The sequence below is a fragment of the Lissotriton helveticus genome, chromosome 5_1 (assembly GCF_964261635.1).
Source record: "Lissotriton helveticus chromosome 5_1, aLisHel1.1, whole genome shotgun sequence".
Classification (NCBI taxonomy): domain Eukaryota; kingdom Metazoa; phylum Chordata; class Amphibia; order Caudata; family Salamandridae; genus Lissotriton; species Lissotriton helveticus.
Genome location: NC_136065.1, coordinates 215,507,513 through 215,530,225, shown reverse-complemented (window position 1 = coordinate 215,530,225; position 22,713 = coordinate 215,507,513). Strand labels below are relative to the sequence as shown.

Sequence of the window (22,713 nt, the reverse complement as noted above, 5' to 3'; positions counted from 1 at the left end):
AGTAAAAACCACTGTTTAAGCTTCACTTCCACTCGGGGAGTACCTGTTACTCCTCTAGGGATACTTCTCCTTTGGGTAAGGCCAAAGTTTCACAGACGGGCCCTTTGCTATCATTCACACTCTACTCTTATATGGTATAGTCCCTAATATAACACCTACAGCCCTGGGTAGCTTTTAGGTATTATGACAACAGACGAGTAACCTTCTGCAGTGTGATTTCCTTACCACTCTCTTCTAAATTCCGTTCCCGGTATTCCCAGGTATCTCTGTACCTGTACTTCCAGACAATATAGTACGCGACACTAACTCTTGGTGTTAAATATACAGTTAATATTAGAAATCATTATTCAATACTCAACAATCACCAAACTAATCAATAATAACGATGGTTCTGCTACCAGAAAAACTGATCCAGCGGAAAGCCAGGGACGAACACCTCACCAATAAAATAGATTTCCTAGCTGTTTTGCTGGGGGTCAAGTTTTATAATTCACTTTGATCTTGATTAGTTAACTCACTGGAAATTCAGTACTACACCTGAAAAATGTATTCAATGACTAATCTTCACAGATCAACACTCTTCCTTTGATTGATGGACCATTAGTTGAGTAGTTGATGGTGATATGAACCAATTAACTAACTGAACTTGCAGATCTTAGTGAAATAACCACAGGCTCTGGGTAAGATTAAAAAAAATGTATCTAAATCTCAGTCATAAAATAAATGCTCATTAATACAAATTCACAGTGCAAACACCATCAAATTTTCATGGGAGAAAAAAATCATTCAGCAATGCATTGCAATTCACAGACTCGTTCAAAAATCAATGCATTTAAGAGTGGATAGAAGAAGAGACAGAAGACATAATAAATCATACATTTGCAAAGGTATGCCCATTTGAGACAGAATAATAATTACACAAAGGTGATTGCGAAAACCCAACTCTCTGGTCAAAAAGGGCTGGTGGTGGTCTCCTAATTAAGAATCAGGAGACAAAGGCTATAGGACAGTCTCAGGACAGGGTAATACTTACTAAACGTATCTACAGACCCGACGCATCAGGGCGCATCCCTCACTTATACTCTCTCCCTCCTCGCTCGATATTCTTCTGGAATCTTCGATCTAATCAAGTGTCTTTCAGAGGTGAATCTTCCAAGTCTGTTCTCTCTTTTCTCAACAACAGGAGTTGTTGCCTCTCTCTCTTGGACTCGTGCTAGCCTCGCCTCGCTTACATGCATGACATGACAACTCTTAAAATTTAAGTCACTCTGGTTATAGTCTTCATTTCTGCATGTCCCACCCTCAAAAGTTACAAATCTTGGAAAAATACGAACTCTGATTGGGCAGGGACAGGGGAGTTGTCATCACCTTATGCTGATATGTTTACTTAATAAACTCTTTTGTTTTAACAAACCCATCCCCCTTAGCTCATTTAATATTCTGTCTCACTTCCTTTAATGTTTATGTTTATATGTTTGTATAGCGCTCGATTGCCTTGGCGTCTTGGCGCTGTGGTGTGTAAGCAGAAGGCAACGCACTGTATTAACCAAGAACCTATGCAGAGGTGAACAGCTATGTTTTCAGACCCTTCCTAAACAGCTACAGGTTGGGTTGAAACTTCATGGCCAAAGGCATTTTATTCCAAAGCTTTGCCGCACATTGTGATACCGCCCTTCCACCCCATCTTGCCCGTTTGGTCTTTATTATCCTAGATTAGCAGATCTAAAGAGCGCGCGGAGGAATATATGGTGGGAACAGTATTCGAAAGTCCTCAGCACCGCCATCATATATTGCCCTATGCACGAGGTATAGGGACTTAAATTCCACACGCTGTTTAACAAGAACCCAGTGTAATGATTTAGTTCCTGCTGAAGTTGGCTTTCCTATGGGTATACGCAGAAGTAGCCTCGCTGCTGCCTTCTGTAAGGATTGCAGTTTTCTGATTTGGGCCTTATCGATTCCCAAAAATAGGGCATTACAGTAGTGTAACTTGGAGCGGAAGAGTGCAACCATGACCATCTTTTGTAACTCTTGGGAAATTAATGGAAAGATTTTTCTCAAGGTTTTTAGCAGAAAAAAGCAGGAAGAGGTGAGACTGTTTACATGGGCAGCAAAGTTCATGTATTTAATGTTTCAATTCAATATATATTTCAATACAGTTCAACAGTCGCGAAGAAGTTTCACATGGTGGCTGCCCTTGGCTCTTGGCAGCCTGTCAGTGACTCAGTCATCAGGTCACATCACTATTACACTGCACATGTCTAGCTCGCCTCCATTTCCATCACCATCCTTTTCTCTTGTATGCCACATGAGGACCAAATGTACACTATTAATAAAGCAATCATAAACAAATGTTAATTTCTCAAATATGTGATTTTCACTGTTCACCACCCACTTTTACTCTATCCCATGTTATTTTCTTCTTCGTTAAGAAAAAGCATCATCAGCGACAGCTCTCTTTAAATTCAGATAAGCATATGCCAGACACGTGTTGTTTCAAGATCTAATGTTAGTAATTTCTACGCATTCATGAGAGTTTTCCCTCTGTAAACGGGTTAGTCATGTTGCTATATACGTAGTCCTAATTCACACATGCGCAAAAGAGTTTTCCAGTTTAAAGCGGGTTTTAGTTGCGTTGGGTTCTATTTTCATTAGATAAGCATGCGTAAAGCTCTTATTCCCATATGTAAATGTTGAGAGTTTATATTAATTTTGTTTTGTTTACTATTTCTAATCATTAATACTGTTAATGAGGGGTTGCTCCGAGCAAGTTTTGTTTTCTTGAATCCTTGCTCCATGATTTGTCTCCAGGCTGGAGCACCAACAAAGAAGACAGAAATAATTGTGACCAGTCTGCACTTGACAATGATCAGGAATAGGCATGGTCCTTACAGAACCGTTTTGGATCAGATGTTCCTTCTTGTGTTCATCTCACACTGCCTTCTAGACTCAATCTTACTGTGGAGAGCATCACTCAAGAAAAAGGCTGTCTCCAAGCTGGAGCACCCATAAAAGAGACACAAACAATTGTGAGCAGACTGCATCTGACTGTCGACAGCCACACCTAACAATGATCAGGAAGAGAAACAAAATACTGCCTCCCTTTTAAAGGACACTCCAAATTCTGATAACAGAAACTGCAGTAACACCCTTGACTCCATCCATACACCAAGTGGCAGACTTCAAGAAGACTAATCAGCAGCGCTCTGCATGAAAGGGCCTAATCAAATTCCTACGGGGAAGGCTGTCTCCTCCTTCCCCTCCCCATATCAGTGTCTATGTTCCCAGCCTCCAGTCTGAGGAATATCAGTTATACATTTCCCACGTGTGCACATGAGCAGGGCATGGATTTCAAAAGCTGATTTAACAGGCCTGTGCCACGCTAGAACACTCAGGCAATTATTCGGTCTTTACCACGCTTACTACACACAGCATACCGATTTCCACACACTCTGGATCTCAGCCATAGGATCCAAGTGTATTGGTAGCAGCAAATCTGTACATGCTGGGCAGTAGGCCTTCACGGTATGATTTCTAAAAACCATGGGCTCCTGCGAACATGCATAAATCCAAGACAGTGACTGTAGTCCTCTGCCACGAGGAAGAGAACACTTGGTTCACCCCTTAATGTCCAGAACATGGCTAGGACCATACAATTTATCAAAGGACAGCCTAGGTCATCATATACGCATTTGGGGGTCAAAGCCCAAAAGCTGGGATACCAGATATTCCCAGTTTGGCGCTGGGCATGGTAAATGCACACTTTGCACTTGTATTCTCGTGCGAAAAGTGTGTAATCAGAGAAAACAGGCCAATCCTGTATACGGTATTCATAAACCTCACTACTGAAATTCATTTCACTTCAGAGTTGGCCCAATACCAAAAACAAGAAAGTGTTTGTCTACATTGGCTGGGCTTGATTAACTGTAGGTTTATGCAACAACTATTTGTACATAAAATCTTATCAGGTACCTAACCTACTATTTTGTTTATCCTACAATAGAAAATTCATTCATTTTGAGAGATGAACGAGGTTGAGGTGTGAGTCTATTGAGTTTTATTTATTGAATATTCTTCTTGTGTTTTAACAGGGAATTATGAGCTCCGCATTGACCTTCATGATTTTGAAAAAAAACACCATTTTGCTACATACAACTCCTTCAAAATCGGCAATGAGTCTGAAAAGTATAAACTAACATATGGGACCTTTACTGCGGGCAATGCAGGTAAGCAGATCTGTAATCAATTGCTGGCAAACTAGATAAAAAAATCAAACAACTCTGAAAACCACCTCATTCTCCCAACCAATATCTAACAACCAAATGTACATTAAGGGAAGAGCAGTGGTCTAGTTGCTGAGCTGCCAAACTTTGTACCTGCGTACCTGGCTTCTAATGCAAAGATTACTTACAGGCGATATCATCACTCTGAGCCAAGACTGCCCTGTTCCAATCATTACTAAATGAGGCATTCGTGTCTCCACAGACACCTTCTTCTACCACAAACTCCTTTAGAAAAACACATGTTCCTCCTCTCCCCAATGGTGTATATATCGCTTGGTTTACCTAAACTCAGTCTGTAAGATCTCCCACCTTTCTTAAAACAAAATAATAATTTGAATAAAAGGTTGATGGATGGAGAGAGAGAGAGGGAGGTATGGATGAATTGGAAAAGGGAAGTCAGGAGCAGTAACATTAACTGCAAGTAATCTATGCATTATGTTATGTTATGTTATAGAATATTTTTATAGCGCCTATCACCGCCGGTCTCTAAGCGCTTAAACAAGAAACATAACACACTGAAGCCAAAAGAAAGTTCGCAACTACATTACCGCCTAAACCGTCCCAAAAGCCTTCTTAAATAGATGAGTTTTTAATTTCTTTCTGAAGGACAAAAGCTGTACTTCATCCTTCAAGGTGGGCGGTAGTTCGTTCCATAATTGTGGTAGAAGCACAGACAAGGCCCTGCCTCCTTTAGTCTTTAGTTTGAACCTAGGTTGAATCAGATTTGAGGTTGTTCCTGAACGCAAGGATCTTCCGGGAACATACCTCATCAAACGTTGTTTGATATACTCTGGGGCATTCCCAAAGAGTGCCTTGTGGGCCATGCAGAGACACTTAAACTGGACTCTGAATTTCAATGGGAGCCAGTGTAGCTTCTGAAGCAGGGGGGTTGCGTGCGAGTTTCTGGGCAGAGAGTGAATCAGCCTGGCTGCATCGTTCTGAATAACCTGTAGCTTCCTCAACAACTTTTGTGGTAGGCCAAGATATAGGGCATTGCCATAATCGAGTCTCGAGATGACTGTGGCGGATACGATCGATTGCATGGTGGAGGCAGATAAGATTGGGACTAGCTTTCGAAGCTGCCTCAACACACCAATGCATGATCCAACCACAGCAGAGACTTGCGGGCCCATCGAGAGATCCGCGTCAATCTTTAGCCCTAGGCTTTTTACTACAGCACCAGGTGACGGGGTGATTCCCAGCTCAGGGGGCCAATACAAATCACTCCAGGGATCCTCTTTTTTGCTGATCACTAGCACCTCTGTTTTATCAGCATTCACTTTCAATAGAGTGTTGGTCATCCAATTGACTGTGAAGCTGAGCAAATTTCTCACAGATTCCTGGGCCTCTTTAGTGTCATCCAGCCGATTTATTAGCTGGGTATCGTCTGCGTAGTTAAATATTTCGCAGTTCATCCGCGAAAGCTCCTCCACTAGTGGTTGTAGATAGATATTGAAAAGCAGGGGGGACAAAGCCGAGCCCTGGGGCACCCCCCAGGTCACCTCACTAATCCCAGACAGTTGGTCTCCTAGTTGCACTCTCTGAGTTCGACCTGACAGGAAGGACTCTAGCCACTTCAGCACCTGGCCTTTGATCCCCAAATTCGCGACACGGTGCAGCAAGATGGTGTGGCTGACCGTATCAAAAGCCGCCGATAAGTCTAAGAGGATCAGGGCGCATGGCTGTTTATTATCTGCCCTGACTCTCAGCTCATCGGTGACCGAGGACATAACCAGTTCCGTACTATGCTGGGGGCGAAAGCCAGCCTGCCTGACATGGAGGAGATGGTGTTCTTCCAGATGACCGGCTAGAGTGCTGAGGACATGCTTTTCAAGGATCTTACTTAGGAAAGGTAGCTGTGAAATGGGCCTATAGTTTTTTAGAGTTTTTGTGTCCATTCCTGCTTTCTTTAAGAGTGGGGAGACCCTAGCTTCTTTCATCTGAGCTGGCAGATAACCTGTTTCCAATGAGTTGTTAAGTAGGCTCAATACCTGGGGTTGAATACCTGGCATGGCCATTTAAAAATTTTTTGGGGGACAAGGATCTACCTTTGAGCCTGATTTAGTTTGTCCGACCAGTTCCGCTAGGCGCCTGTCGTCAATGGAGGGGAAGTTGTTTAAAGTCACAAATGGTGCTTGAAAAGTGTGGCTCGCCGGCATGGTTATAGCTGGCCGTGCCTTGATATCTGCAATGATGTCCTGTACCTTCTGAAGAAAGAAGGTTTGGAAGGAGTCGCAATCAGGTTGATCACACTCAGAAATTTTCCCTTCTCGTTGCGTGAGTTCCCCGAGTATCATAAAGGTCTCCCGCTGTATGTTGTTCGCCTCCCTGATTCTTCCCTCATAGAATGCGGCCTTCCTTTCCAGGATGTCCGCCTTATATTTAGAAAGCAGGGTTTTAAAAATGTCAGCCTCTGTTTGGCAGTAGTGGAGTCTCCACCTCCTCTCTGCCTTACGAAGAGCTTGCTTCCTCTGTTTCAAGGAGGCGTCGAACCATGGGGCTCCTTTCCCTCTAGTTCTAATACTCTCCAGCTGCTCAGGAATAAGATTATCCAGGGCAGCGAGCATCCAGGTCTTTAACAGTCTAGAATCAAGATCCAGATCTGTACCACTCATTATGGGGGGGGGGGCGGAGCACAAGGTCGTAATTAGAAGGTCAGCTTCCACCTTGTTCCATGGTCGAAATTTTCTCCGAGCTTTATTAGGTGCAGCTCGCACCAGGTCTCCTGGGACCCAGCACTTAATCATAAAATGGTCTGACCAAATACAAGGCTCGACTTCCGTAATGACTGTATTGGGCAGAGAGGACCAGACAAGGTGCAGTGTATGGCCTTTCACATGAGTTGGACCCACCACTAACTGTTGCAGATTGAGCACCGAGAGGTTGGCTTCGAACTCAGTCTCCGTGGGGTCTCTGGGTACTTTGTCCCAGTGATAATTAAAATTACCTGTTCGTCTCCGCCCCTTTTCCTCTCATTACTAAATGAGATATACCAAAGCCATCTGTTAAATCGTTCTGATCACCACAAAACAATTAAGATCAAAAACAGAAAGCTAATTCAACACTTTATTGCTGAATTTGAATACTTGATAGCAGACAATATTTTAACACTGACCACATCCTGCTGACCAAAAATATTATCAATCTTATAGTGTCTCACAAAGGTAGATGGATTAAACCATGTAGCTGCCCTACAAACTTCCATCAGAAAAGCCTTCTGAAACTCTTCCCAAGAAACCACCAACCTCCTGGTGAATCTGCCCTCAATGACTTCTGGAGTGCATATCTCTTTAAGTAAGTAGGTAGAAGAGATAGTATATGTTAACCATCTATTTAAAGTTAGTCTGGATTAACCCTGGGCGTAGTCTGCGTAGCGGGGCTAGGTGGAGGGCCACGGAGTTGGAAACAAACTCCGTGGAACTCTGTGGAGCTCCGCTATGCTGCCCGCCTCCACCCCCTATTACAATATAAGTTACAAGTAATTTAAAAAAAGTAAAAACCACTTACCTGTTTACCTAATTTCTCGCAAGAAATGCACATGCGGTTCTCTCAAGCAGCACCCGTATGGCGAGGAAGAGGAGGAGGGCAGCCCGGGGACGCCGCGGTAAAAAGGTAAGTGGTTTTTACTTTTTTAAAATTACTTGTAGCTTATATCTCAATAGGGGGGTGGAGGCGGGCCAACTCCACTCCGCTGCAGAATGTACGGAGAATTGCGTACTCCGCGTTCTCCACCGAGTAGGCAAGTTTCCGCACACGCCGCAGGCAGAGCGGAGTTCTCCCCCCCCCCCCCCCCCCATGGCAAGTCTAGATGGGCAACACACTTTGTTTGCAGCAGTAAAATTTGCAAAAATACCATGTAGAGAGCTAAATTGAGCAACCCTCTCCTAATAAACCAGAATGGCTCTCCTTACATCCAGTTTACTCCACTCCAACTCCTCCTGAAAACACAGATTGGATACAAAACTCAGGAAGAATCACCTCCAGTTGGAAATTAGATGGGCTTGTAACTTTTGGAGATGAAGATGGACTTAATCTCAAAACGATATTGTCAGGAAAAATCATAAAACGTTTTTGCTCAAAAAGAACCCAACTTCCTCTTCTTTTAATTGTGAAAAAGAATAATTCAAAGTCAGAAATTTGAGGTCAATGCATTTTAATGGTTTGAAGGCAGGCTCTTTCAAAGCATATAACACCAGAAAAAAAAAATCCCTTGAAGGTAAATGGTTCTTCACATTAGGTCTAATATTAGAAAACTCTTTAAAGAGCCTGGAACCCAAAACCTCACATTCCGAGACATTTAGCCAATTGTGGCAGGACACAGAATAACTATTTGGACTCACACCACTTCCTGAAAGATGACCAATGATGATGACATAAGTTCTGGGCTGGCCTTTTTCTGGAATTCTGAATTGTTTAATCAAACCTCTCTAAATACCCAATTTCTTCAAAGCTAACAGCTCCATTTCCATGCAATTAGCTAAAGAAGTCGAAGGGCCCTCAGAAAAACAATGGTTAAAGTATGGGAGGAGGGACCAGAAGAAGAACCCATTCCTGGCTGTTGCTCAAATGCGCTATCAGAGAAAAACAAGAGAAGCAGCTCCAGAGCAATCATAACTATTGGTGCTGTTTGTATTCAACATCATTAACAATCTTGCTATCAAGGGGAAAGAGGGAAAGGCATACAAACCCACTGTGGCCATAGGCAAAAAGAGCATCCACATTTCATGTGCCCCTCTCTTTGATCCTGAAGAAAATGAATGGAAGAAGGAGCCTCCTATTTCCTACAAATTGCTGCAAAGAGCAGACTATCAGATCAACTGATAGTCCTAGGATGATGGAAACATCCTGCCTAAGTTGTCTGCCCTCTGATTCAGAACTCCCAGAATATGAACTTCTGACAGTCTGAGCAAATGTGTCTCTGACCACTGGGAACTGTGGATGGCACAATCCATCAATGACTTCAATTTTAGGCCACTTGTTTGTTTGGAGCTATATTGTCTGTCTTGATAAGGACCACCTTTTCCTTTATCAATGAGAAAAGTGGAGGAGACCCTGTTAAGCCACTTCCATCTCCCTCCAAATGGATTTTCCACCAACTCTCCTGATTCAATCTCACTGTCACCTGTTATTATCACTCAGATCGGAGGAACCATATGAAAACCTGTGCATGTTGAGCCCGACCCAACCACTATTTTCAGTTCTTCCCTTATTTGAAGAGAAAGAGGAGTTCTCTGCTCCAGAAGTTACTAGACTGCAGAACGAAGCTTTAGTTATTGGAAGACCAAGAGATTTAGAGGGATACTCACCTATGAATTCAGAAAGATAGCTGCTGCTTATGTATCGTTGTATCTTTAATAATTCTTTGGCTATTGGTCCTTTCAGAGTCATTAAGCTGAGCAGATTCTTGAACATCTTCACTTGCATTCTGGGCAGAAGCGATACTTGACCAAGATGAATCTGAAATATTTCCCGATTATTTCTAAGTCTTAGGAAGGAAGCAGACAAGATTTTTCCCAACTTATCAAAAAGCCATGTTTCTGAAATTCTTCCAATATGCTGTCTCTTTCTCTGATCACCTGTTCTGAAGATTGTGCATGAACCATGCAATTATCTAGATATGGGTGCATCAGAATGCCTTCTGTGTGAAGGAGCTCTACCAGGAAGTAGCCCTACCAGAGTAGCTAGTACCTTCATGAACACTCAAGGAGCAGATTTGAGACCAAAGAAAGGACTGCATATTGAAAACATTGATTTTCTACTGCAAACCTTAAGAGGTTTTGATGGCAAGGGAAAATTGATTGAGCAGATATACATCCTGCAAATCTATGGCAATTATATGTTCTCCTGGAAGACCCATTGGAATTTTTTGGGGAAGACTGTCTATCTTGAAATGGATGGCCCCATTCCACTTGTTGACCTTTTCCAAATCCAGAACTGGTCTGAATGCACCTGATACTTTTTGCATCAAGGAAAGGTCAAAGGATAAAGTAAATCCTGTGTCTTTCTTTTCCAGGGGACCTGAAACTATTGCTCTTTTCGATAACAAAGATTGGATGTCATCCCATATAGCCGTAGTTTTCAGCTTGTTCTTCGGTAATGGCAAAGAGATGACTCCAAATTCTATCACATAGTCTCTGTGAATGATATTCCAAATCTATTGATTGAAACATGTGTTATCACTCTTGTAGGAAGAAACAAAGGCATCCTTCACCTGGAAGCTAATCAGGATGTTTGTTGCTTTTGTCCCTGTTTGAAGGAGGAGGAGGAAAATGTTCTGTCTTTCCTCTTAAGCTGAAAATGCCCACTTCCGGATGATCTTGAATCATCATTCATTTTTATATCCTTGTGGGATGTATAAGTGGCTTCTCTGCTGTGATTGCTTTCGAATTTCTGAGCCACATATGTCTATAAGCCAAGATCAATTCTCTAGATTCCATTGCTGCTAAATTGATTGTGTCAGGTGCGATGTCTGAGGGTAACTTTGCTCATAGACCACAACTGAGCCCACATCGCGTCTTCCTCTCATCGGTCCATGGTGCCAGCACACGAAACTTATCCACTGGAAACTATAAAGAGCATCGGCAATTTTAGCAATATGGCAACGTTTGTAAGTGACATTTGCACGCAAACACTGTTACTCAAAAACCGACAACAACTGCCAAACCTTCGGGTCCCATGCTGATTGACCTGCCGGGAAGCCTTCCACAAAGCCCCTGTTGGAACTTCAATGCAGTATTTAGATTACACTGCAGGGAAGCAGGAACCATTACGAAACCTGCATTATTTACTGCCACATAGATTCAGAGCGAACACTCAAAGGAATGCCATAAACACATGTGGATGTCAAAAACACTGTTTTAGGCAATTAGAAAAGTGGTAGAAGTGAAAGAAACAAACACTCCAGCCTCACTTCATATGCAGACAGCGCCCTCAGCACAGCAGTAGATACACCACTTGCATTTCAAGTCTACACAGTTCAACTCACACAGAGACTACTGGACAGTAAATGAAGCTGTTCAGCGTGTGCCCCACACTCAGCTGGCCTATGAAGACAAAAATAAACAGGCTGTGCTTTGGTAAACAAAGCTATATATATCATTGGGGAAAGAAGGAGCATGTGGTATTTGTTTTTTTTACAGGAGTTTGGGTTTGAAGAAAGTGTCTGTGAAGACATGAATACCTCATTTTAAAATGGGTACGAAAAGGTAATCCCGGCTTCATGCTTGTCTGAGCAAACCACTTATTGGGTCATTTAGAGTTTGGTGAATGCAGACCATCGTGCAAAAACAGTAAATATATATATATATATGACATGACAAGGCAATAAACCAAAATATATATATATATATATATATATATATATATATATATATATATATATATATATATATATATATATATATATATAGAGAGAGAGAGAGAGAGAGAGAGAGAGAGAGAGAGAGAGAGAGAGAGAGAGATAGATAGATAGATGTGTGCACTTACCTTCCAAATATGTTTTGCTGACATCTGTGCTAAGATATTTTCTTGCACAATATGTTTGTTGTTAGCATTTTGACATACAGCCAATGGTAGCATTACAGTTGTCAACTATAAGGCATACCTGTGCCACTTTGTATCCATGTGAGATTCTTTATTTAATAGCATATGAAGTGGGCTGTATTGTGGTGAAATGAAAATAGCACAAACTATCCTACCTTTACAATCATAGATAGTAGACAATATTGCAATCACTCTGCTATGATAAATCTTTGAATATATATGATGTTTCTACCTGCCCTTACGTTGTAGAAAGAGCTCATGTGGATTGGCTTCAGCATGGCTGCCTCTTGGTATTCTTTATGGCTATGCCAATCATTTGTATAAACCTCATCATGAGGCAAAATAATCAGTGCCTTGAGCTGGACTTTTAGAATGCACTTATCTGAATCTTTAGTTGGGGGCTGTATAAGAGTGGAACACCTAAGCAATGTGTATGGAGTGTGAGGCAACAGATCAAGTAGTTGCTTTTCTGGGTTTTGTAGTAATAATGACAGGAGACACCAGGACAGTAGAGTTAAGCTTATTACTACTAAAATAGCTACACAGTAGCAGAGGGTCAACATGTAAGAACCCCTACACTGCTAGCACAGGTACTGCTGCAGTTCAACTGTCAACACAATTCACTCTACATTCCACCAGTGTTAACATCATAACATTCTAAAACAGCATGCACAGTCCTAAGATTTCAATGCAATTAAACTCTCAAATGAATTTATAAAGTACAACACATTTTCCCTTTGTCACAAGAAAATCAAAAGGAACACGAATTACATGCACAATACCCAAAACAAAGCAAGGAAAATATTGCAATACACTATAACTACTTAAAAAATAGAAATTCCACAAAAAAGTGGCAACATTAAATCATGAGCAAAACCTGATTGGGCTAATTATAGTTATGGAACTTTTATGTCTAAAAGACTTTTGAGACTGACCACTAACACTGTAATGAAAATTCACTTCACCTTGTACTACCATGTCGCCAAAGTCATGCGATTCTGCACAATGATCTGGTGTGTCAACAATCTTGACAACTTTTGCCAGATTCCATCAATGACCATGACTGACTTTCATTGCATTCCCACAAATGTTCTATGCTCTGAAAGGAACACTGTATTTACTTTCTCTTTTTGCAAGTAAACAGCAGATTGTAGGCGAACCGAATCTCCAATATTCACAATGACTTTCTTTACACTTTTCTTTTGTCAGACCAACTTTTCTGTTTGTCTTGATTTTGCACAACATTCTTCTTTACCAATTCAAACAATTTCTGCCCGGCTGCAAATATAACGTGCAATTACTGTAAAAGATGGGGCATTTTGCTAAAGTCTGTCTAAAAAAAAACATCAAAAAATCTGTTGTATGTGTTGCTTGGGCGGAAAATAACACAGTGGAAGAGGAACCCCGGGTGGGTGACCCTGGTTTGTGTGTAGATCCGGTAGTGAACTTTCAGGTGGGGAACAAAACCCTGAAATTGTTGGTGGATTATGTTGCTAGGGTCACCATGATCACACATTGGCTAATTACGGATATGTGGATTTTCAGGTCATTACGTCTTCCTGATAGATCTCCTCTCTCCTAAGAAGGACACACAATGGAACTCATGGGTTATTTTGAAGATGTTTTGGAATTCAGATGGAGGAAGATCAAGGGTAAAGGTTATGTGGCAGTGAAAGGTTTCAAAATATTGGGCTGGTTTCACCAAGGGCTTTTTGGAATGGTACTTAAGCCAAGCGGTAAAGAATAAGTATTGGTGTGGATTGTGAGAATGCAGTCAGTGATTGGAGTAAAAGAATTCCTACTGTATTAGGAGACGACTTAGGTGGCATTTGTGGGTTCAAGCACAAAACCAAGGTAAAAGAGTAAGCTGTACCTCTTAAACACAAGCTTAGAGGTGTCCCTTTTGGTACCCGAAAAAATTTGGAAGATGAACTTAGGTCACTTAGTGAGAAGGAAATTATTGAGTCTGCGGAAACCTCACTCTGGTTTTCACCCTAAGTGGAGGCACGCAAAAGGTGTGGTCAGATGCATGTTTGGATCTCAGATCTATTAATAAAGATATTTGGATTGATTCCCATCCATTACCTAAAGTTCCATACTTATTTACGAGTACTGTTTGACCTGGCAAGTGCTTATCATCAAATAGAGCTCCACTCAGACTCTTGACGTTCACTGCTTTTATTTCTCATATTGGTACATTTCAGCAGCCACAGTTATGGACAAATGTTGAGGGATTTTGAAGAAGTTCTGGTTTTTCAGGATGACGTATTGGTGTTTGCCAAGGACATGAAATTTCACTGCAGTGAAGTGGAATATCTTGAACATGTTATTTCCAATGATGGGCTTTAACCTAGACCTGGTTTAATAGACTCCATTGTGGGGGCTCTTCCTCCCTTGCATAAGGCAGGGGTTCATTCATTTCTGGGTCTGTACAAGTTTTACTTGTGGTTCATTCCTATTTTTGCCACCAAGGTCAAACCTATCAGTGACTTGAATGGAAAAGTGAGTAGATTTGTTTGGAGCAATGAGTGTGAGCTGGCCTTTAAACATAATAAAAGTACATTGTGCCAAAGTGAGTCTCTCAACCTTTTTATCCAAATCTGCTTATTTGCATCACTATTGATGCTAGTCAGGTCGGACTGAGAACAATGCTTACACAAAAAGATAGAAATACGGGGCAATAAATAGCGTTTGCAACTAGGGTTCTTCATGAAGCAAAATTGCAATAGTCTTTCATTGAAAAGGAGTTGTTGGGGTGGCGTCAATTGCCATTTAAAATAATAATTAGTATAAGTTAAAAACTGATTATCAATCCTTACTGCTTTAGATGGACCACTTTTATTTTAATAAATGTAGACGTTTGACTATCATCAGTAGATGGCTGATGAAACCTACTTGTTTTTATGGGACCTACTGAATCAACAGGCATATCCTCCAGTTCTTTTACTGAAATTTGGTAAATTTCTATACTTTTTGCAATTTTGATGGTTTCATCAAGCAGTGGATTGCCAAAAGCCAACAGTTTGTGTCTAATAAGTTTGTCTTAACAGTGACCCACAAACTGATCCCTTATAAGTTGGTCAGTAAAATTGTTAAATTGACACCGCAAATAACGTGTTCAGCCCTGATAGATATGCATCAACCTCTTCTTCTGAACCTTGATGTACACACACATGTGAGATAAAAGCATGGATCTTACCACAGGCACCAAGGAGGTGTGCAGACATTTTCGCAGTCATCCAGGGTCTGGATGAGGTTACAGCAATTCAGCAGCCGGTAACTGGAAAGGAGAAGAAATCACTGGACTGCATGGGATTTGGAAGGGGTACACTGTGTAGCTCAACTAGTCTTCTTCAATTTGTAGTAATAAAGACTGGAGACATCAGGACAGAAGAGGTATGTTTATTACCACTAAAAGAGCTATACAGTAACAGACGGCGAACATGCAAGAAGCCCTTTGCTGCCAGCATTGTTCCTGCAACAGTTCAGCTGTCACTATGATGTACTTTAAATTCTACAAGTGTTAACTTCGTAACATTCTACCACAGCATGCACAGTTCTGAGAGTTCAATGCAATTGAACTCTCCACTAAACTTATAAAGTTCAATCATCACATACTTTTCATATCCATATCAATCTCCTGTTCCGTGTGTGCAGCACTCTCTCAGTAGGGGCCTGCTCTATACGCCCGTTGATCACAATTTTTGTATCACTTTTTAATTGCAAATCAGTTATCATGTATGCAGTGCAACATTATTGATCACAATCTCTGATATAATAAAAGAATAGGATATTTCCTTTTTTGTTTTGTTCTTGTTTCGTTAAGTCCTTGTCCATAAATATTTCTATTTGGTTTATTCTCTTTGATTATCACTGATTTATCATGTATGTTCATTGGCAGGCACCTGGTGAAATTTTCCCAACACGGGTGGTCGCTGTTCGATTAAAAAGTATACTCAAGTATACTCAAGCGGCAAGAAAATAAATTCAAGAAGCAGTACCATCAGGTGTGCTGTGTGCAGCGTGGTACTATTAGATGATTTTTCCGAGTTGAACGAGCTCCTGGGACTAAAAATCAGCGCAAACATCGCAATGCGCCTAATTCTGCCCGTTTGCCTTACTCTGGAATCTCGCAGAGTTTTCATGTAACTCTGCAGAATTCCATGGAGTGAAAGTCTGCGAGTTACACTTACCCATAAAAATCACCCAAACCAAAAATAACTTAATTCAAGGATCTTCGATGAGTCTTTGTTACACTGCTCATAAACTAGGTGTAAAACTAGACAATAAAGTCACTGTCTAAATACCTTTCATGTGATATATCCATGAAACTTTATAGGTTGCACACTATCATTTCAATAAACAGAAAAGATTTGGTGTAAAGCATCCACCACACAGAAACAAACATTTTTAGTGCAGCTAATTAAAACCGTTACACTATCAATAAAATGGAACATTTGAAATGTCTAAAGCTGTTTATGAGTGATTCTTGCAAGAATTGCTGTTTAAACTAGCATAACTGTGCTTGAATTATAGAAATATGAAGAGAGAAAATAGGCCTGTTGGACCCGGCGCTCTCTGCAGGGTCACCCCCAAACCTTGTGCCTTCATCCCGCCTGTTTTTCTTAATTCGTTTTTGTTTGCATAGGACTCTGTGAACTTTACAACTACTAATCACTGTTAAAGTGTTTATGCTCTCTCCTTTAAACATGATGAAATTGGCTTACACTCAATAGGCCAATTTAATTTACTTGTACATCCATTGTAAAAAGGTACTACATTAATCCAGGGCCTGTAAATTAAATGCTGCTAGTGGTCCTAAAGCACTGATTGTGCCAACAACTTAGGAAGTCTTTTTAAACATGCCTCAGGTCTGCCATTGGTGCGTCTGTGTGCAGTTTTAAACTGCCATTGTGCCCTGGCAAAATAAACCTGTTGCCATCCCTAAACTTTCCTTATCAATACATATAACTCACCCCTAGAGTGGGCCCTAAACAGCCCATAGCGGAAGGTGCATTGAATTAAAAAAGTTGGACATGCCATTTTAAGTTTTATGTGTCCAGGAGCCCTGTTATGTATAGGGCACACTTTCCCTGTTTGCGCCCTGAGCAACTTAAAACAGAAGCATTGGGGGACAAACAGACCTTAAAACAGGTGCACGGGGGACAAACAGAGAAAGTGTGCCCTTTCTCTACCCACAGTGCAGCCGCAAACTCATGCTACACTGGGGGAAGCACATACAGGTGAAAAATGGAGCAGCTTTGAAACAGTCGCTCTGTATTTCACTGTGCAGGCAGCAATCCGCTTGCACTTTTAAGAAGGATTTGAGATCTCCTTGCGGGCGGGTGCAGTGAGTCACTGCACCCACCTCCTCCCTGCAGAGGGCTGCTATCAGGGGATGCCCCGACAATGCACCACCTTTTAGGTGGTGCACTCTCAGTGCACCTCCTGACAGCTTCTTTGCTTCTACTCCCACTTCTATAATTCGGCGCAGGTGTAGACGCACAGGGATTCCACAGGTGCAGAGGCAAAGGGATTCCCTCATTTCCATGCGGCCGTATGTGCGCAGCACTTTCGGTATTACAGAAGGGGACACACACGCCCCCTACTGTAATGCCAAAGTACCCCGGGGTGTGCAAAGCAGGCGCTAATGCCTGTTGGGCCCACGGGGCCTTCCGTAAAACGGCACCTTGTAGTGAAAAGCACTCAAATTCATCTTTCACTCATACAAGGCATACCTCACCCATAGGATAACACTGGGTTACCTTATAACACTTAATACATGATAACTATGTGTATTCCTCCTAGACACTATCACAATAGAGAGCCTATGTTTTGGCAGAATGGGTCATCCTCACTTGATGAGGGGAGTGGAGCTGGTACCTGCATTTCAAAAACACTGCCTCAGCTCTCACAGAAAGAACTTCACACTAGCCTATTGTGACTACCAACATATTGTGCCCAAGGCACAGAGGCAGGAAATTCCAAACAACCTCTCTGGGGGAAAAACTCCAGAAACTTTCACACCCACTCTACAGCTCAGTTCTGGAACTGTGGAAGACTCAGCAGGGGGACTGCTCTTCTGCCCTGCTGCTGGAAGGACTCCCCTGCCGCCCTGCTGCCCTACTTCCCTGCTGCAAGAAGGACTGCCCTGCTGCCTGAAGAAAGAAGACTGGACCTACTAATTGAACCCAGAACCACCAGACTGACTCCAAGTGCTAGCTTACTGGCCTCCTATTCTGAGCTACAGATATAACATTCTCCAGAGATCTGTGCTGCATCTGCCCAGCGACATCAGACTCAACTAGACCTGCCTTTTCCCTGCTGCTGGCCTCTGCTAGAGTGAGTCCTGATCCATCAGAGGTGTATCCTATGTCCTCGACCTTGGCTTTCATCAGACTGTACTCCTCCTGGCCCAGTTCTGGGTTCCCTCAGCTTTGACGCAGCGTGATACAACTTAACATAGCATGAGGCAGGACCTTGCATCACATTGCAGCACCTTCTAACTGATGCAGCAAAAACGCAACTCGATGCAGGACCTCGCATCCCTGCCCTCGCATCCAGTCATCCGCACTCACTCAGTGCGATGCAACATGATGACGGCCTTGGATCGACATAGGATTTCGAATTGAAATCCTCTCTGCTCCTCATCGAAACCAACGCAGTGCAGTGCAACTCAACATAGGACCTCACATTACAGTCTTGCCATCTCAACCAAACCGGCATAGCATGACACAAGGCCCTGCATCAAGGACATAAGGTATAATTCTCTGTGGGATTTACCTGGCCTATGTATTTGACCCATGCTCCATTGTGGTCGGCCTGAACCTGTCTGGTGTGACTAGATGGCCACAGTTGACGCTTTGTCCTTTTAGATGCTATACTGACCATAACACTTTAAAATTGCATATCTCAAATTCTTTTGATTTGATTTTAGTTGATTTGGAGTCAAATCATTTATAGGAATCTACTCAATTTTTCTAAATTGGTGTGGGATTTTTTTGTCTTGCGTAAGGATGGGCGGAGTTGGCGGAGTGCCACTACGTAGAATTTCATGGAGTTGCCTAAAAACTCTGTGGAATTCCGCTTTGCTCTGCCCCCTGCATGCAGCGGACCTGGAGGGTTCCTTACCCTCAGACTGCCACCTGCTTTGCTTACCTGGTGCATTTTCCGCCGTGCCAGGGCTGTCCTCCTCCTCCTGGCTGTTCCTCTCCTCTTCCGTGCCCAACTCTGTACATCTTGGGAGGACTGCGTGCGTACAGGGTAGGAGTTTTGCACGGATGAGGAGAGGAGGAGGAGAACAGCCCAGGCACAGCAAGGAAGGCACCAGGTAAGCTGCGGCAGCCTCGCTAGGGGTGGGTGGCAGGGTCCAAACTCTGTCATGCCACAGAATCTGAGTTTTTGCAGAACGCCACGTTCCCACCGGAGCACGGAGTTGGCAAAACTCTGCAAACTCTGCTGGCTGAGCGGAGTTCGCCACGTCCCTTAGTCTTGTATTCTCACTTTATTACTGTTTGTTGTTGCATAAATACTTTACAAATTGCTTCTAATTTAAGCCTGACTGATTTTGTGTCAAGCTACCGGAGGGTTAAGCACAGGTTAATTTAGTGACTCGTTGCGGTTCACCTGCTAAGGATTATGGCTGTAACTTAAGACGGGCCCCCCCTCCTACCCCCACCCCCCCAACCAACAACCCAATTTCTCACAATGTCTGAATAGGTTACATTGAATTACATCATGTCACACTATTAGAGGGGTTTGCAATATTTGTCAGCTGCAATTTAAAGCAAGAATACATTTCATTTTTATTACCTCAAACAGTGGCCTTAATGAGGGGTCAGTCAAGTTATTGGACAGCCTTACCATAGCAAACACAACTGAATTGGCTTTCGGTTTACATTTTTCATGATGGTAAGATAGACACCCATTGTCTTGGACCCAAATTCCAAAGTACGTGTGAAACCTGACTCTCTTGATTTGTTCTCCATTAAGATTCCAATATGATTTGACGCCTTCCCATTATTAAAACTTAAAACAATTGATTTTTCATGGGATAACCCACAGTTGATCTTTGAGCTTATTACTAGTGTATAAAAGCGAGACAGAAAGAGACTAGGCGATTGAAAAAAATAAGGCACCAGGGTGAGAGGGCCAGTTTCTGAAACAGAGGAGGGGAAAAGAGAATCAGCCTGGGAACGTGGAGGAAAAGAGCAGAGACAGGGATAAGGGAGAAGGAGTCACATAACTTAAAAGATCTAGGGAAGAGTGCAGGAAGCAAAATGATGAGGGATTTGGGAGTGAAACAACTGATAGATAAGGGACGGCATGTCATAATAAAACAATCATCAGCAAAGCCAATATGTTCCACCTCTAATAGGTGTGTGCAGATGTATTGGATTTGTCAATTTTACTGTTCTAACTTGTTGGAACGATAAATTAATTCAGAGGTTTCTAATCACAAGACTGTGTCAACTCACTAGATCACAATAACAGCGTCAGATCACAGTCCCTGAAGCAAGCTATACGCCCTTCATAAAAGATAATAAAATATTCATAACTGTGCACAGCATACCCATGTTGTTGGAATCCAGGTTGTTCATTGCTGCACTACTTCAATGATAGCTCTTCCCTATGGTGCTTGTACTGCTTTCCGTGAAAATATGTAAAACCTACCGGTGTATCTAAAGACTGCCTACACCATTCACACTGTACTGTTCTGTTCCTATGCACTTGTGAAAAATCCCAACTCTGTACTGATCTCTGCAGCTGAATCCCTAACTACGTGAAGGTCATTGTGTGCAGAACAACCCTTGGGTTGTGTGCATAGTGGTTAATATATTTACCAACACATTTTTTTCTCAACAGTCTTGATCCACGGTAAGAGGGAAAAACACAATAAGGGTAAAAGGGAAAGATAGAAAAGAGGATGGAGAAAGTAGGGATGAAGAAGAACCTGCAAGAGTGAGGTAAAGAGGCAGGGGGTGCCTGGTAGTGAAATAAAGAAGCATGGATCTTGGTATTTGCCGCACCGACCTTTGAAAGTGCCTACTCCGGGCTTCTTAACAAACCTTTGGGCCCTGGCCCTTAATTGTTTTACAAATTAAGCACCGTGGGTCTGACCCCAAAAAGTAACTTACACTTTTGAGTCATTTACAATTTTGAATAAGTTTACTACATTTTGGCTATTCACAATATCAGAGTGTAAATTTACTAAAAATGTCTTACTTCCATTTGTCTATCAAATTCAAGAGACTCTGGGTGATTCACAAACATTGGGCCTGATTCTCTCCGGTAACTTACATGTTTCAGTAATTTACTTTCTGATTTTTTTGACTAGACAAAATTAGCAAATTTATTCAAAAGTGTAAAAGTAAATTACATGTTTAGGTTCACTCTGAAGTATCATTTATCTTTGTGAATAGCTCACCCCTGCCCTTTAATGTGGGGGAGATATGTAAGTTACACTTGAGAAGTACATTTACACTCAGATTTTGTGAATATCTAAAATGTTGTAAACTTACTCAAAAGAGTAAATTACAGAAAAGCGTAAGTTACATTTGTGAATCAGCCCCAGAGGGTGCCACTCCTTGTTGCAGAACAACTGGCTGTACTTTGGTCCCCGCTATAAGATGGTGTTATGTGCACACCCCACTCGTCTCTCAATGTACGTAGAAGACACCCCAGCACTAAGTACAGGTTCATGTTCTGAGTTCACAATATGTTGTCTGTATGTTACTGCTGCAGGCACTGTGCAGATTTGTGCCAAATGCTGTACTGTATCCATTCATGCGAAGGTCCTTGGGGTGGTGAAATGATCTGTTAACTGTGTTTATGCAAAATCCTGGGTTACGTGAACGCCATGTACTATGAAGTATATAAACCCCTGTTAAGAGTAGATCATCAGTGTACCGAATTGTATTGTAGCATTTGTATAGTGCTTGCTACACCTACATGGGTTGGTGAAGCGATTATACACACAGGTAGCACGATACAAAGTTTGTGTGGGGTTATGTGGCTGGATGAATTATGTTTTTGTTATGAGCTTATGTGAGAAGTATTATCATGCCGTGTGTGATGACCTCTGATGTGTGATTATCATGTTATGGGGTGCAGCAATAATCGGTGAGATGGATGAGGAAATGTGGAACATAGATTCGCAGTTTCATAATGTGTGTAATGCTCCCAGATCTGATTAGCTCTGCAGGTGCATTGACTGCATTATGGTGGCAGAGCTGACCTTAGCTTAGATACTGGCCGGAGCAGAAACAATGTTGGCACCCTTGCTGCTGTTAGTGAATAAAAGGAGACAGCAAAGAGGTTCTTGTGTTCACTGGCCAGTCTCTTGCTGATCAGAGACTGTCCTCTGTCCCAAACCTCTACAGACCTCCCCCAACTCACCTGAATCATCCACAGCTTAGCTCCATCACACTCGTGATGGGGTCCTTGGTACGTGTGTCAGCAGTGGTTATAAGGGGAAGGGATGGTAAGGAAAGAAATAATAGGGCGTTAAGAAATCACCTATTGCATGTTAATAAAGGATTAAAACCCTTTGAATGATTCACTGGAGCAGGATGAGAGGGATGTTGCTGTTCGCATAACTTTAATGCACACATATCCGCAAGCCCCTCTGAAGACTGATGGCCAAAGCATGGGCCCAGCTTGCTCATGCCGAAAGCTAGCCCTGATTGGAGGTTTATTACACATCGCCAACCAGGCAGAGCAAAATGTCAGGTTACGGAAGACCTGCTGAGACAATTTCAAGAACTTACAGTGGTCTTACAGCCAGTGCATTGCTTATCATTGATTGGCTTTATTGTCTCTCTTATTTGCTTGTTTCCAATTTCTTGACTGTCACTGTCATTTCCCTGCCTCTTATTATTTTAAAAAC

General features: G+C 42.2%; 1 protein-coding gene across 1 annotated transcript in view; it reads left to right on the top strand.

The window, feature by feature from the left end:
- Positions 1 to 22,713, top strand: part of LOC144754339 (ficolin-1-like) — a 292,441-nt gene that overhangs the window by 247,089 nt on the left and 22,639 nt on the right. The window contains exon 8 of the mRNA XM_078642028.1: positions 4,092 to 4,226. Within this exon, the coding sequence (XP_078498154.1) occupies positions 4,092 to 4,226 (135 nt within the window). The remainder of the gene's footprint in view (positions 1 to 4,091; positions 4,227 to 22,713) is intronic.